General features: G+C 44.4%; 1 protein-coding gene across 1 annotated transcript in view; it reads right to left on the bottom strand.

The window, feature by feature from the left end:
- Nucleotides 1–5,641: 5,641 nt before the first annotated feature.
- EXOC3L1 (exocyst complex component 3 like 1) overlaps nucleotides 5,642–17,734 on the bottom strand; it is a 133,614-nt gene continuing 121,521 nt past the window's right edge. The window contains exon 13 of the mRNA XM_029608762.1: nucleotides 5,642–7,442. Within this exon, the coding sequence (XP_029464622.1) occupies nucleotides 7,256–7,442 (187 nt within the window). The 3' untranslated portion in view covers nucleotides 5,642–7,255. The remainder of the gene's footprint in view (nucleotides 7,443–17,734) is intronic.

The raw sequence follows: 17,734 nt of genomic DNA, 5'->3' as shown, positions 1-17,734 counted from the left end.
GAAAAGGAAGGAGAAATTTGTTCTTACCTAAGTGATGCATTTAGGGAAGAGTAACCCAAATTGTACTACACAATGCAAGGGTACACATTAGGAGTCACCACTCAAGAAAAGGATTTAGGCATCATCGTTGATAAAACGTTGAAATCTTCTGCTCAATATCAAAAAGTACAAAGACTAGGGGACATACAATGAATTTACTAGATAATACATTTAAAACTAATAAAAAAAAATATTTTTTTACTCAATGCATAATTAAGCTCTGGAATTCATTGCCAAAGGTTGTGGTGAAAGTTGTTAGTGTAGCTGTGCTTAAACATAGTTTGGACAAGGGCCTGGATGAAAAGTCCATAAATCATTAAGTTGGAGTTGCAGATATCCACTGTTTATTCTTGGGATACACAGCTTGGACTCTATCTACTCCTTGGGATCCTGCCAGGTACTTGTGACCTGAATTGGACACTATTGGAAACTTCCGGAGGAAGTGGTGAAGACCAGAACTGTGAAAGACTTCAAAGGGGCGTGGGATAAACACTGCGGATCCATAAAGTCAAGAGGCCACCAATGAAGAGTGGGTGACTCGCCAGAATGATGGCTATTGACACAATACCCTTACTAAATAAACATACACATGCTTACTGTGACTCCTACATCGCTCTAAGCTTCAACAGCAAGAGGTAATGGAAAAAAGGATTTGCACTCATAAAGAGGGGAGTAGCTGGCTTGTTACGGCGGTTACTACCCCAAACCAAATATGCCTGATACTTCACTTTCAATGCATATACAGCATAGCTCTCTGCTTCAATGACAGGGGAGAAGAATAACTGATACTTCACACATCCAGCAGAGCTCTCTGCTACAACGGCAAAGGAGAAGAAAAAGGGTTCGCACTCAAAACGCGGGGGAGTAGCTGGCTTGTTACGGCGGTTACTACCCCAAACCAAATGTGCCTGATACTTCACTTTCCATGCATATCCAGCATGGTTCTCTCCTGCATCGGCATGGGAGAAAGACTGATACATCACGCATTTCCAGCATAGCTCTCTGCTTCAAGGGCAGGGGGAAAAAAAAAAAAAAAAACCTGATGCTTCACGCATATCCTGCATAGCTTCAACGACAGGGGTGAAGAAAAAAAAGGATTCGCAATCACAAAGCGAGGAGTAGCTGGCTTGTTACGGCGGTTACTACCCCAACCAAATGTGCCTGATACTTCACTTTCAATGCATATCCAGCATGGCTCTCTGCTTCTACAGCAGGGGAGAAGAAAAAAAAAAAAAAAAAAAACCAACAAGAGCTGTACAACATAGTCTAGGTAAAACAAATAAGCATGGGTGTAGCTTGCTTATCGCGGCGGTTACTGCCCCTACTACCCCTAACTAATCAAGCTAGATATTTCACTTGCATGCAGCTCCATCACTGCTCTCTACATTAATGGTGGGGGTGGAAGGGGAATAGAACAAGGAGCTAAGAGTAACAGATAAGAATGAGAGAAAAAATGTGTGAGGCTTGCTGGGCAGACTGGATGGGCCATTCGGTCTTCTTCTGCCGTCATTTCTATGTTTCTATGTTTCTATGTTTCTATGTTTCTATGTAAGATACTGGGCAAGTCTTTATGTTCTTAATTTTCTTTCTTTGGTTCCTGCTAAACCAATCTAGAGCCTGCTTGGCAATACAGGACCAATAGGGAAGATCACCTCCATCCAGAGCACATTTCTATTCACGCTCTCTTTCACTTTTTGCCATACTCAGGATATGGTCCTGTGGACCCTGTTTTTACGTCAGGATAGTGGGTTCAGGAAGGTTCTTCACTTGGTCATAGTGCTTTGGCAGAAGGCCTAGGACCACACCTCCCTTATAGCCCAGAGTTTGGTCATAAAAGAGGTGTGTCTCCATCAGTTGAGGGGAGGAGATATCCCACGAGTAAGGACTAGTCTAGCAGGAATCAAGGAAAACAAAATTATCAAGAAAGAACAAATTTCTCCTTGAAATGTTAACTGTACCAAAAACATACTTTGTTGTGATTGCTTTTCTTTTTCCTCAGTGCAAAATTTGCACTGAGGAAAAAGAAGATAAGGCTCTAGGAGCTCAGCCAGTGGAATCTACTCCTTTTGCTCAGTAGTTCACCCATGCCAATTCCAGACTCCGTGCTTTCCACCTGGCTGTGCCGTGTGCTTGGAATAGTCTTCCTGAACTGGTCCCTCTCTTGCCATGTTAAATCCCATCTAAAGACCCACCTTTTTGAAACTACTTTTAAATCTTATGCCTGATTGTCTGCTTTTAGACTTCACTAACTTTCTTTTCTTTTAAGCAAGTCTCTTTGTCCTGTATTTTTGTCTTATTAGATTGTAAGCTCTAATGAGCAGGGACTGTCTTTTTGTATGTTTGTACAGCACTGCATATGTCGTGTAGCGCTATAAAAATGTTAAGTAGTAGTAGTAGTAGTAGTAGTAGATGCAGCAAGGTTATATGTTTAAATCGCAAGGTCCCCAGCTGGAAAATAGTATGTGGCCTTGTGGATTGCTTCAATGAGTGTTCAATCTTCATACATCCTATTGCTTCCTGTGTACAACTTCATAACATGAGCAGACTCCCTTGTGACCCATATCATATACATTTCTTTATGACCTTCCATGTGCACCATTCCATATGATAAGCACTCTTCCATGTGTATCATTCATGCCATACCATGAGAACCATAGCATGAGCTTCTTCCCATGTGTACCAACTCATATTAAGTACTTAATCCATTAAGCACTCATGAGCATCTCATACCATGAGCATTTATTCTTCTTGTGCATACTGGGGTAAACCTCCAAAGACATGACTGCCTTTTATATGGGTAAAACTGCTTAAGTTAGCCATATCCAGGTAAATTCATTTTTGGTGGCCTGAAAGGGTGTGCATATTTTCATAATACATATACCTTGGGCCACTTAGAAAAGATGTTCCAGAGAGCATTTGCATAATGAAGTTATCAGTCTTTGTTCATAAATACTGTTAAAGGCAGTCAACTACTGATGATCTACACAATATCAAAAATACCTAGAAAGGTAACGGACTAGACCAGTGATGGTGAACTCCAGTCCTCGGGTGCCACAAACAGGCCAGGTTTTCAGGATAGCCAGCAATGAATATGCATGAGAAAGATTTGCGTGCACTGCCTCCATTGTATGAAAATCTATTTCATGCATATTCATTGTGGCTATCTTGAAAACCTGGCCTGTTTGTGGCACCCGAGGACTGGAGTTCGCCATCACTGGACTAGACGGTTCCAGGAAACTGGCACAGGTTACAAAGGTCTTCACCTTTATGTGAAAGGGAATTAAAAAAGGTAATTTATGCATAATCAATTGGTGGCCTCTATCCACTTCCCAATGGATAGCAGTCCATTTCACTAAAGCAGCATCACAGTGTGCCATTAATTGGCACTATTTCTGGCAATCTCAGCAGAGTAGCTTAGTAGGTAATGGCAGATAAAAAAGCAATAGACCCATCCAATCTGCTCAGTTATTTGGCTCACGCTATTAAGGATACATCCAGTTATCATGCCTTATCCAAATCAGTTTTTGCTGTCTCTCTCTTTTTCTACCATCCTGGGTGGCTGTGCATGCAAGGTTCTATACTGAAGCCAACTCACTAAACATTAGTAAACTGCGCACATCTTGTTCCCTGTTTTTCCATTTATTTGTGTAAATATATAGATATGTGCTTTTTAATATGGAAACATCCATAGCAGCAAGTACATGATTGAGAGATGCAGGCATAATTATGTTCAAGTTCATTGCAGACATCCAAGCATATTTTGATAATCTAAAGTTTTAGGGCTTGCAGCAGGCTCTGTTGTGCATAAGGTTTTGTCTAGTGCTATGTGTGAAAAGAATCAGCAGCAGAGCAGGTAAGTAAAGTGAGAATGAGGGTTCAAATTCCACTTAAGTTTAATTCAGTTGTCATATACCGCGTTCCATAAAACCACTGACACCCTTTGTGACGTTGGGCGAATCGCTTTGTCTCTTGTTATCTCAGGTACCCATGTAAGCTCTTTGGAGCAGGGACTTATTGTATCTGAATACTGATAATGCTGCAAGATGCCTTGAGCATCATGTGGAAAGGCAGGATAAATACCTGCCCCCCAAATATATCAGAAAAGACTGGACATACTCCCTTCAGTCCATAGTGGGAGGGGGAAGCATATATCATTTTCTCACAAGGAGGCACTGTGAATTACCCTCGCACCTTTAACAGTGAGGAAAATCGCTTGCATAGAAAAGCAGTTGTATTTTAGAAGTAAATAGAGGAGCTTATAGATGAGAACAGTAAGAACCTATTACAGACCAGAAAGGCGTCTCAAATGAGAAATATTTGTTCAGACCTGAGCGCTAACTCACAGGAGAAATGTCACGGGTTTGTGCCTGTTCCTTTAAAACACAGAGGAAGTGAATCTGCTTTCCCTTCTCTCTCTTCTTCCCCTTTCTCCTCCTGCTGCTACAAGCAGGGAGACCGTGCAGGAGGAAGATCAAGAAAGGCAGAGTTAAAAAAAGCATCCTATGCAAAAGTTGACTGTTCACTGTAGAGTATGCCGAGCAGTGGGCAGGAAGAGTTTTTGTATTTCAAAACCTACCCAGGCCTGACAGTGGCTTCAAGTAAGAAACATCTACCTGTACCAAAGAGTCAACACAAGGAAGAAACATCTGTCCCACTCTGAAAGCACTCTCAGTTGAGAAACATCTGTATTGAGCTGCTGTGACTTCATAACAGAAATATCTACCTAAGCGGTTTATTTACTAGGGACCTGATATTCAGTGCATCTTAGCCAGTTCTGGTATTGTTTGAATATCCGGGCACAGTCAGCAACTGTGAGAGCCAGGATGGAGGTATTCTGGGGCAAGGACACTTGCACGGCTAACTTATTGGGAGATGAATCAAGTCACGGCAGGGTTCTATCGCATGTTAAAATTGCATATATCACACGCTATATGCTTCTTAGCATGCGATATAGCCCTATTGCAGAGATATCTTGCAATACATGCTGTTTAGCGTGCGATATAGTCCTATTGCAGAAATATCGCATGATATACATGATATATTGCATAATCCTGCCTAGATTCCCTCCCCTATTATAATGAGCTGTTTTGCATACATTATGCCTGCATGATTATTGCAAATGCATGCAAAGCAGCTCATGAATAGGCAATACAATGAAAATAAATTAACGTGGCCAACTTAGAAAGTTGTCAGCCGCGTTAATTTACTTATACCTCCTGAGGAAACAGTAATCAAATGCGGGAGCCTCGGGACCCTAACACAGGCCATGCAAAATTTTAAAAAAGGCCAGTAAAAGTCATTAAAAAAGTATATGGGGGATCACAGCTGACCCCTCATCTCATCCCGGGGCCACCACGTGAGGCAGCCCTTAATGCCAAGTAAAAAATATAAGGTGTTTGCCTGACAAGAGCCCCCCAACTCTGTCAAAATTCAATAAAGTGTTTCCCCCACCCCCCTTTCAATGCCATAAAGTCCTGGGCAGGTCCTCCCTTTGTCCCCACTCCCCTAATCCTCCCCACCTGGATCCCCCAAGTGGTTCAAAAGCTCATTGGGGTCCAGTGTAGAACCCCCCCCCCCCCCAAACTCCCTCCCTCCCCTCTAACCTCCAAAATCAACCCAGCGTTGGGGCCCGGGGTGTACCCTAGCCCTAGATCCAATCAGCGCTAATTTTCAAAAGGGCGCCGACATGATCTTGCACCAGTCTGGGGGCCAAGATCCAGGAACCCAGACCTCGGCTCCATAGCTATGATCCAGTGCCTGCTGACTGGTCCTGGGGATAGGGGGAACCCTGGGCCGCAAAGCTGGATCCTTTTTGGATTTTGAAGATTAGGGGGTGCAGGAGGGGGACTCAGGGGGGGGTAGGGATTGGATGGGTTCCACACTAGAACTCCAATGAGCTTTTGAACCACTTGGAAGAACCGGGTTGGGGGATCAGGGGGGGATCCTATATCCCGACGAGTATTTTTTTTTATCATGGGAGATTAGTAGGAAGGCGGGGACCTGCCGGGACATTATGGTATTGAAAGGAGGCAGGGGGATACCCTTTATTAAAGTTTGATATGGATAGGGGTGATGTCCTTGTGTGAACACTGCATTTATTTATTTTTTTACTTGGCATGTCGGGGTCACCTTGAGTGGTGGCCCTGGGGTAAGGAAAGGGGTCAGCTTTGATCCCCCACACCTTTTTCAGATTTTGAGTGGGCTTATATTTTTTTTGTAATGGCCCTTTAAGACGATGGTGGTCCAGTGAGGTTGAGGATGCCATTATGCGTAAAGAGCTGATGCCGTGTTTTGCCCCATAGTGTTTTCTGAGATACAGCGGCAATACAGCTGCAATGTTTTTCAGGGGAGGGGCCACTATCTCGGCAACACCCTCCCACAAAAAAAAACAAACATCGTGGCTTCAGGAATCTACGTCTTACCTGGATAAATGATGATATTCAGCTTCAGTAGCTGGAAAAGTATAGGACTGTTATTCGGCTGTCTTAAAAATTAGGCAGATAAAGTTATCTGCGTAACTATAAGATAGCTAATTATATTCAGCAGCGCAGCCATGAATATCTCAGCCAAATTACCTGGATATGTTTATCCAGATAACTTATGCAGCCAGACAAGCTGAATATTGGCCCTTCAAGATTTTCTCCCAGGTTGTATCTATGGGGAAAATACTTAGTAAATAGGACCTTAACTTTGACCATGGTTATGGCCAGGTGCGGGCAGATGTTTCTCACCAAGTGTCACTACCAGGCTTAAACAGATGTTACCTAACAGAAACTTCAGGCAAGAAAGATCTGTTGAATGCTGACAGTGGTCTCAGGAGAAGGAAACATTTGATAGTAATTTCAGGGGGAAAACACATTCGCCAAGACTGGAATGACTCTGCATGAGCAACATCTGTCCTGACCTGACTTCTGTGACCTTCCTTTCAGTGTGCTGAATGCTGCTTAGCTCTGTTTCCTGTTACTATTGGCCACTGTTAATGTTACAAAGTCTGTCCCCTAGAACCTTTGATCATGTTTCTGTCTGTCAAGAATTAACCAAGGCCTCGGCAGGTTAGGGAAAAGGCCCATTAGTTGCATTCATTAAATACTGCAGCAGTCCAACTGTTCAAGGCAGCTTGGGCTTCAGCAGAGAGGCAATGTCATTGTGAGGCCTTCCAATAGTGCCCAGCAGATTCTGTTACCTCCCTCATTATTGTTAGAAGGTTTGGATTTAATCAGGCACACTTGCCGGTACGAAGGCAGAATGGTAGTACGCGGGCAGGGACAAGGATATTGGTAAAGATGGCATGGTAGTTCTCCGGCAGGGAAGAAGGGTTTTGTTGCATCATCTCCAGAACCAGCTTCTGGATTTCTTTGGGGACATCGCCTCGGATCTCCAGGAGGACGGAGACATGTTCATCACTGGAATGAAAAAAGAAATCAGTCAGAAGGTGCCAGTCACACTCAAGGAAAGACATTTCATCACTGTCTGCTTCACCTGGACCAGATGGCATACTTCCCAGAGTATGGTCAAAATGATAAAGGGGATGGAACAGCTCCACTATGAGGAAAGGTTAAAGAGGTTAGGACTCTTCAGTTTGGAGAAGAGTTTGGCTGAGGGGAGATACGATAGCGGTCTATAAGATAATGTGTGGAATGAAATAAGTAAACAGGCTGTTATTTATTCTTTCAAAAATTACAATGACCAGGGGACACCGAATGAAGTTACTGGGTAATACATTTAGAACTAATAAGAAATAATATTTTTTTACTGTTTGAGAACGGGGGTGTTTAGTGTGCCCTTGGGCCTCAGCCCGGGCCCAGACCTTCAGGGCCGAGGAGAGGGTTGACGGTGGCTCCGCATGGCTGACGGGCTGACCCTCTGCCAGGCCTGCAAGCTCCCAAGGCCAACATCCAAGGATGTTGGAAGTTGAATGGTCCTCCGACCATTCCAAGCTCTTTTGGACCTGCTGCGAGCAGCATGGAACAGCAGGCCTGGCCTGAGGTTGCGGGCAGACGGAGATCTTGACACGTAGACAGGACTATGGTCGATGCTGCGGCATCGCAGACAAGACAATTGACAACAGCTGGGTTGATGCATTGGCATCACGGACGAGGAACTTGACAACAGCTGGGTTGATGCATCGGCATCACGGACATGACAACACACAAGGCATGGACATTGGCACTGTCTCTCAGGGCACCCTACTCAGGCCCCCCACGGGACTGAGTCGCGGACCACCCTGTCCCACTACGCGCCCTACACAGCCCTTGCAGGCTGGTCACGGACCACGAGGAGAACGGGACAGCGCAGGAAAGGTCCAGGCAGAGAGGGACTCCAATGACGAAGCCGGTGTCACCCGAAGCTCCCTCTAAGGCTGGCGGGAACGGAGGCTCAGGAGCACAGGACACACAGTCCACCTGTAGGCTGGTCCACTCGGGCACAACCTCATCCGAGGGACCCCCGGCCTCACAGATACCGGAAGGCTCAAGAGCACTGCAGACGAAGAAGCAGGGAAGAACATCCTGGACAGGAAGACACAGCAGGACATGGGAAATCATGGCGGAACATCAGAACATGGTCAGGGACCTCAGGCAAGACATCAAGACACGAAGACGTAGTATAAAAGCAGACAAGACGAGGAGCTCCACGAAGAACGGAAGCCCTTACAAAGCTCTGGCAGGCAGGAGCCTCCAGAGGGAACTCACGCTGATGCAAGGCAAAGAAAGAATGAAGTTGAAGTCCTTTTATAGGGCTGCAGACCAGCGACTCCCTGGGAGGAGTTTAGCAGGCCCACACCTAGCTGGCCCTATAACTACGGAGAAGTGCTGCGGGCCAGCCCCTAGGGAAGGGCGTGGCCCAAACCAGGAAGTCCATGCAAACACAAGCAGTCTCAGGCAGGCCCCAAGGACATAGGGGTCTCCCAGGCCCTGGAGCAAATCCTGAACAGTTCGCAGGTGAGACCCTGGCTTGGAGTGGCCTCCAGGAAGAGGTAAGGCGCCTCCTGTAGCCCCGCTACAGGAGGGTTCATAACATTTACTCAATGCATAATTAAGCTCTGGAATTCGTTGCCAGAGGATATGGTGAAAGCTATTTGTGTAGTTGTGTTTCAAAAAGATTTGGACAAATTCTTGGAGGAAAAGTCCATAAACCATTATTAAGGTGGACTTGGGGAAAACCACTGCTTATCCCTGTCTACCCCTTGGGATCCTGCCAGGTAGTTATGACCTGGATTGGCCACTGTTGGAAACAGGATACTTTGGTCTGACCCAGTATGGCACGTCTTAGGTGTATAAGCCTGGGCTGGGATTGCTGTTGAGGCAGACTCAGGATGCAGATGAACCAGGTTTCATAAGGAGCCATAATCTGTGACTTATTGGCCAGAGACTCTTGCTGTAATGCTGTGGTAGATGGGAAGGGGGTTTAGAAAATGGGGGAAGAAAACTCTTATAGTTGCAAGCAAAAGCTTATGGCTCAGATTGAACTGAAAGCCTAAAAAGGGAGCAGGAGGAAACTGCTGGGCCCTATACGCCACCAAACAAACACCCAATACTGGCTGTTGTCTTTCAGGATCATTGGCGGGTCCTGGTTGCTATGACGACCAGTAAGCATCCACAGAAACACGGCATGGAAGAACCTTAGGGCCCATCCGGTCTGCTCAGTTTGGAAGCAATTTCAGTTTTAGTGGAACTAATCGCAGTTAACAATGTGACCGTACATCTGGATTGATTTTTAAAGTTATATAAGAACTGGATCAGACTAAGGATCCATCAAGCCCGGTATTCTGTTTCCAGCAGTGGCCAATCCAGGTCACTAGTACCTGGCAAGATCCCAAGTAGTAGGTAGGTGCCATGCTGCTTACACTCAGAAATAAGCAGTGGCTTTCCTCACATCCACCTGATTTAACAACAGTTTATGGACTTTTCCTCCAGGAACTTGTCCAAACCATGTTTAAACCCAGCTATGCTAACTGCCTTTACCAAATTGCACGGCAGTGAATTTCAGTTGTGCCTTGACTGAAAAAAAATATTTTATTGGATTTGTTTAAAATGTGCTACTTAGTAATTTTAAGGAATACCCCCTAGTCTTTGCAGCTTTTAAAAGAGTAAACAACCGATCTGTGTTTACCCATTCTACTCCACTCATGACCTCTATCAAATCCCCCCCTCAGATATCTCTTTCCAAGCTGAAGAACCCTAACTTCCTTCAACTCTCCTCATAGGGGAGTCATTCTCTCCCCTTTATCATTTTGGTTGCCCTCTCTAGTTGCATTATACCGTCTTTGAAATGTGGTAGGCAGAACTGCACATTGCAATTGCACCATGGCTGAGTCAGAGGTATTATGATATTTAACCATTTCATTCTCCACTCACTTCTTAATAATTCCTAACATTATACCTGATTCACTAAGGGTTTTTCCCCTAGACACAAAATGGGAGAAAAGTCATAATGAATCTGGCCCATTGTTTGCTTTCTGGATCGCCGTTACACACTGAGCCCAGGATTTCAGCTTATTATCCACTATGATGCCTAGAATCTTTTCCTGAGTGGTAGCTCCTAATATGGAACATCAGGTATCTACAGTTTGGGTTATTTTTCCCTATGCGCATCACTTTGCACTTGTCCACATTACATTTCATCTGCCATTTGGATGGCTGGTCTCCCAGCCTTGCAAGGTTCTCCTACAAATGCTCACAATCCACTTGTGATTTAACAACTTGGAATAATTTTTTATCATGTGCAAATTTGATGATCTCATTTGCTGATCCCTTTTCCAGATCATTTATAAAATATATTTATAGCTACCAATCCCAGTACAAATCCCTGGAGCACTCTGCTATTTACCTTCCTCCATTAAAAAAGGTGACCATTTAGTACTACCTACTTTCAGCTTCCTGTCTTTTAACCAGTTTGCAAGCCACAATAGAACTTTGCCTCCTATCCCAGGACTTTTTCATTTTCTCAGGAATCTCTCATGAAGGACTTTGTCAAACGCCTTCTGAAAATCCAGATAAATCCATTACCCATGTTGATGAACTCCTTCAAAAAAAATGTAGATTGGTGAGGCTGTGTCAATGTTGGCTATATCGCATTAAACCAAATCAATCTATTAGGTCTGTAATTTTATTTTTTAGTTCTTTCAGAACTCTAGGTTGTATATCATTTAGGGATGTGAAGAGGGACCGCATACGTTACATTCGGTATTCGTATTCGTGGGGGGGCAGATATGTTGCATTCGACAAGGGGGGGCCCTGATACGTTCATGCGTTCCATTCTTATTCGTTTCCCTACCAAAATTTAATTAACTACAACCCCCCACCCTCCTGGCCCCCCCCCAAGACTTGCCAAAACTCCCTGGTGGTCCAAGGGGGTCCGGGAGCCATCTACTGCACTCATGCAGTCGGCTGCCGGTATTCAAAATGGCGCTGATAGCCTTTGACCTTACTATATCACAGGGGCTACCGGTGCCATTGGTCAGCCCCTGTCACATGGTAGGAGCAATGGACGGCCGGCGCCATCTTGTGCTCCTACCATGTGACAGGGGCTGACCAATGACCCTCCTAACCCCCACAAGACTTGCCAAAAGTCCCTGGTAGTCCAGCGGGGGTCTGGGAGCGATCTCCTGCACTCAGGTCATCGGCTGCCGGTATTGGCTATTGGCACCATTTTGAATACCAGCAGCCGACGGCGTGAGTGCAGTAGTTGGGAGAGACGGCTGAAGGAATGACGCGGGAACCATTAAGAGAGGCACAAGCCGGAATAGGGGGTGAGTGTTTTCAGCCTCCACCTAAACGCACAAAATGTTATCTTTGATACTCAACTTCAGGAAATGAAAAATCAAATGGCAGCTACTCAGCAATCCTTGGTACAAACCCAAACAAGTAATTATAAGCTTATAAAAGATTTTGGGTCCTGTTCACGGATATTAGAATACTTGGGAAATCACTCTAGGCATCTGAACTTGCGCTTTGTTAACATCCCCAGTGTTGGGTGAAGCAGTATATACCACCTTACAGAACCTTTTTCATCAGAACCTTGGATTTGAATTGGATAAAACCCCTGCCATAAATAAAGCCTATTTCCTGCCTAACCCTAGCAAAGAAAGTATTCGTGGAGGCCAAGCAGAGGGCATCGCAAATTTAACACAGTTCCTAGAGGAATCGTCTGAAGTTGTTATTGAGAGAGCCACTTTGCTTGTCTCATTTATAATGGAACAGGATTTAAAGGATACTATGAGGTGATACTTTAAAAATATCTCCTCAAATTTCTACGGTCAAACTATACATATATTTCCTGATTTTGCAAGGGTGACACAGCTTAGAAGGCGTGATTTTTTTGACTTTGAGGGCTCAAGTGATTGCATTGGAATATTCTTTTACACTTAAATATCCCTGCAAGTGCTTGATAAGAGGTACCAATGATTGCTATATCTTTTTCTTCCCTGAGCAATTAAAATCTTTCCTAAATTCCAGGAGTGTTATCACAATAACAACACCTCCTGGTCAACAGAGATCCCGAATATGATCTATTAAAGGATTTTCTACCGTTTCATGTTAAGCTAATTTTACTTTAATAATATATTTTTTGTTTCATTTGAATCTCCCTTGGTTACTGGCCTCTCACTTGTTGTTTTTCCCTTTGAGAGAATGATGTTTAAAATTAGTTGCTATTTTGATTTATGTATTTTTCCTGTATAAGTATCATATTAATTATAATATGAGATGTTTTCATTAGCACCATTCTATTTACAGATGTAAGAAGTTATTGTCTTGCTTTTGAGTTGAAAACAATAAAAATTAAATTAAAAACAAATAATAAAATAAATAAATATCATCCTCCTCAGTAAATTCCAAAGCAAAGATTTCATATAATCTTTCTGCTAAGGAATTGTCTCTAAGTTCCAACAGACTCTCTCACAGGCTTCCTGCTTCGGATCTGTTTGCAAAAGTTTTTATCATGAGTTTTTGCCTCTACGGCCAGCTTCTTTGCAAATTCTCTTTTTGCCTGCCTTATCAGTGGTTTGCATCTAATTTGCCAGTGCTTATGCTTTTTCCTATTTTCTTCATTTGAAATTTCTTTCCAAATTTTGAAAGATGTTCTTTTGGCTATTACAGCCTCTTTCACCTCAACTTTTAATCATGCCAGCAATTCCACCTTTTTTAATATGTGGAATACATCTGGTCAGAGCTTTCAGGAAGGTATTTTAAATAATGCCCATGCCTGATGTAAACTCTTAACCTTTACAGCTGCACCTTCTAGGTTTGGTTTTTTTTAAATTTACTTTTCTTATTTTATCAGTCTGCCTTTTGAAAGTTAAATGCTATAGCACTGGTTTTCCATAATGTCCTACTTCCACTTAAGTCAAATGTGATCCTGATATGATCACTGTTACCAAGGTGCGCCACTGCTGATACCTATTGCACCAAATCTTGCATTCCACAAAGGATTAGCTCTAAATAGCTCCTCCCCCTCCTCATTTCCAGCACCGGCTGCTGTTTTATTTCAGAGCTGACTGGGAATGGGAACAGAATGGGAGGACTGAAACGCTCAGGGAGATGGGGGTGGAAGGATTTGAGAGAGACTTGTTGGGGGGGGTGGGAGATTAAGAGAGAGGCTAAAGGGAGCAGAATAAGATTCTTCCCCGTCCCAGCATTGTTTCTGGCTCTGTTACCCCCCTCTCTCCTTTCACCCTTCTAGCTCTCTCTAACTCTCCCTTCCACCTTCACTGCCTATGACTGTCATCCATCCTCACACTCCCTCCTCTTTCACCCACTGTAGTTCTCTCACACACACTCATTACCAACCCTGCCCCGTACTGACTCCATTTATGTTTTTCACCCTCTTCCCAGTCACTACTGCTGACTTTTTGGCACACACAAGCTCTCCCTGGCTTTCTCACATCTTTCTATTATCTTTCCCCTTTCTTTTGAACTCCTCCTAAAGTCTTAATCCCTTTTTCAATTATTAACTAGAAACTTTATCTCACTGATATGTCCTGATGTGACATTTACCCAGTCAGTTTTGGGGTAATTAAAATCTCCCATCATGTCTGTTTATTCTGGCCATGTGGATGGCAGGATACATCTATCGCTATACCCTACTCCCTCACACATGGAATTCCTATTCATAGAGATTCCACAGTGCATTTGTCTCCTGCAAGGTTTGTATTATTTTTTTTTTTTATTTATGAACATTTGATATTCCATCTTTTCCCAAAATTGGTCTCAAGGGGGCTTACAACAAATGTGAATGAACAGAGGCATTAGAACAGCTTACAGTCAAATCAACATTTGTAATTAATGTAGCATTGGAATCCAGCACAGGAAAACCTATTTGTGAAGGGGCTGACATTCAGCCTTGGAACGGCTAGTTAAGTTAGCTGGATACACCTATCTGGTTAACTTAACCGCCGCACCGTTGAATATACCTGGATATCTTAAAGTCAGCCACATAAGTTATGCAGCTAACTCTGGTTAACTCCACTTCTCTCGGAAACGCCTTCCACCTGTCTCTGGCCTGCCCCCAATTTATGTAGCCGCATCACAGACCCTCATTGGGAGTTCAAGAAGTTGGGCTGAAGATGTGAAGCCTGGCTGAAAAAGCCTGTTTGAATTTATGCCATCCTTAACATATATTTATTTATTTAGATTTATCTGCTTTTTTTGAATACACAATTCACCCAAAGTGGTTTAAAATTTTATTAGAACAGCAGCATATGTCAAAGGTCATTTGCAGTATACAGCTATGTGTATACTAGTTTAAATAGCAGCAATCACATTTTACTTCGCTACCACGCCTCCCCACTCCAATCTGATTCATCCTATCATTGCAATATAATTTGTACCTTGGTATCGCAGTGTCCCACTGGTTATCTGGCCTCCTGCTGGAGGAAGGCCTCAGTGGACCTCTTGGACTATCTGATTAGCCTCTCTCATCTCTATGGCACACACTTCTTGCTGGTGGCCATCTTGTCCCTATCCACACACTGGTTACTCCTCTCGGCTCTATGGCCCACATTTCCTGCTGGTGCCCATATTGCTCAATTCTGAACACAGTTATATTACAGACTCACAGTGTGCACTTTACCAGAGCTTGGTTCTGGGTTTGGCCTTTGTGGTCCTAAATGTTTTGGATATCCAGTGTTTCTCTTTGCTGCTAGTTTGTTTTGGGTAGCCAGTCCTCCTGCAGTGGTCCTGCCCTGCTTTTGTGGGCACCCATGGCTCCAGGTTTGGGTTCTATATCGTCTTGGTGTGGGCCTTCTTGTTCCTGTCCAAGTTCTGCCAGCTGCTAACACCTAATGGCTCAACCCAAAGGGAAGACAGCCATTGCAGGCAGAAGACGCCACTGCTTCATTTAGAACCCGCCAGTCTCGCCTTATCTGTGCACTACCGGCTTTTGACTTTAGAGTCACACTTCTGGCAGACTACACTATCACAACGAACTCTGGCCAAATGGATCCCACAGATTGTGGCCTTATTTTTCTTGACTTCAATCTGTGCCTATTTGTCATGTCAAAGTTTTGCAACTTCGAAAGAATCAAATCAGAATAGTAAGAATTATTCTGCTACTAGAGCTTTGGTATTCGATTTAAGTTTACTAAGAAACCAGAAGAGTGGGTCTGTAATATTTTCTTCATGAGCAACACTGCTACTGTTTGTGTGGCTTGCCAACACCTTTGTCCAAACATCAGTAGTTCTGGAAAAGCTGCCACTCGTTCATCTGGATTGTTGGACAGCTTTAGAACTATAGGCTATCCTGTTTGAGAAATGTGGAAATGACAGCAAATTGTGTTTGTTAAACTCCAAATTCAGTTCTTGCACTGGTGACTTCAGCTCCTGCATCTCTGCTCTGGGTTGTTCCAGCCCCAGCTGTTCCAGCAGTTCTAATGCCATCCTTAGTTACTCCAATTCTAGCAGCTCCAGCACCAATTCATGCACCAGTGAATCCAGCTCCAGCTGCCTTAATAGCTCCAGTTCCTGCACTGGTTAATCCAGCTCTGGCTCTCTCAGTACTATTTAAGTTTGTTTCTGAGCCAGTGAATCCTATGCCAGCTGTTCCAGCTACTCCAGACAAAGCGGATCCTGTGGAACCCCTAGCAGGCATCCTCCAGCACCTACATTTAGCTATCCTGAAGGAACCTGCCCCAGCTAACAGGATTTCAAAACAAGATCCTGCATCATGCATCCAGCCCAGCTTTGAATTGGCTCTGGCTCCAGTCATCTCAGTGACTCTAGTTCCCACATCGGACAACCCAACCCTAGTCATTCCAGCCACTCCAGTTCCCATACCAGACAACTTGGCCCCAGCCATCCCAGCCACTCCAATTCCTGCACTGCACAATCCAGCCATGCCAGTTCCTCCACTGGACAATCCAGCCCCAGTCATCCCAGTCACTCCAGATCCCATGCTTGAGAACCTGACTCCAGTCACCTCTCTGACTTCAAATCCTGCTCTGGAGAACCTGGCCCCAGTCACTTCTCTGACTCCAGATCCAATGCCAGACAACCTAGCTCCAATAACCTGTTTGACTCCAGATCCTGCTTATGTCATGTTAGTGACTCCAGGTGTCCCAGTGGCAGCTGTTCTAAAGACTCTAACTGCAACTGTTCCTGACTTTGGATGTGGTCTGGGCTTGATTCTGACTCCACCTCTCTATGCCTCCCTGAGATGGGTCTGGGATCCTGGGGGTCTTTGGAGGTATCTGGAGTCTGTCCTTTTAGAGGGAGTAATGTGAGCTTCTGTTGGGCAATTCTTGTCTCCCACTAGCAGAGGGTCTCAGTGGGCCCTTTGGACTATCTGAGTCCTCCCAGCTCTATGGCCCACACTTCCTGCTGGTGGCATTGTAGAATGAACACAGCTAAAGGAGTAGAGAGAATGAAAAGAGATTTAAGAAAGCTTGAAGAGTGGTCGAAGGTTTGGCAGCTGGGATTCAATGCCAAGAAGTGCAGAGTTATGCATTTGGAGGGCAGTAATCCAAAAGAGCTGTATGCGATTGGGGGCAAAATACTAATGTGCACAGACTGGGAAAGGGTTTTGGGGTGATTGTGGCTGGAGATCTGAAGGCAATGAAACAATGTAACAAGGCGGTGGCTAAAGCCAGAAGGATGCTGGACTGCATAGAGAGTGGAATAACCAGCAGGAAAAAAATTGGTGTTAATACCCTTGTACAGGTCTTTGGTGAGGCCTGACCTGGAGTACTGTGTTCACTTCTGAAGACTGTATCTCCAAAAAGTATAAAGACAGGCTGGAAGTGGTCCAGAAAAGGGCGACCAAAATGATGTTGGGTCTGTATCAGAAGAACTACGGGGAGAGCCTGAAGGGAGAGGCCTTCTCAGCAGGCACCCGGTTCCAGGGATTCTTATCATCCTGCACCCGGCTCCGGAGACTCTACCCAGCCTCACCAGATCACCTGCTATTGTTCCTGTCCTGTGTCACTCCTGCAGGTGGTGTTCACCACACCAGGCTACAGCCCAAACTGTAACAGCATGCCAAAGCCATCTACCTCCAGTTAGTGGGACAGGAGTCTGCATCAGTTCAGTGAGTTAACTTTTTTTTCTGCTCTACACAACATTTCTGATACTCAGCAGTATTTTACCTGTACTCATTGTCAAACTTTGAATGGCCCACATTACCAAGACTGTCTAGCCTGTCAGCTCTCAGACCAGAAATCTGGGGCATGCAGTAGCTGTCAGAAGAAATATTTTTCAGTTTA

Source organism: Rhinatrema bivittatum, chromosome 7, assembly GCF_901001135.1.
Source record: "Rhinatrema bivittatum chromosome 7, aRhiBiv1.1, whole genome shotgun sequence".
In the NCBI taxonomy this organism is placed as follows: domain Eukaryota; kingdom Metazoa; phylum Chordata; class Amphibia; order Gymnophiona; family Rhinatrematidae; genus Rhinatrema; species Rhinatrema bivittatum.
This window is presented reverse-complemented; position numbering and strand designations above follow the sequence as displayed.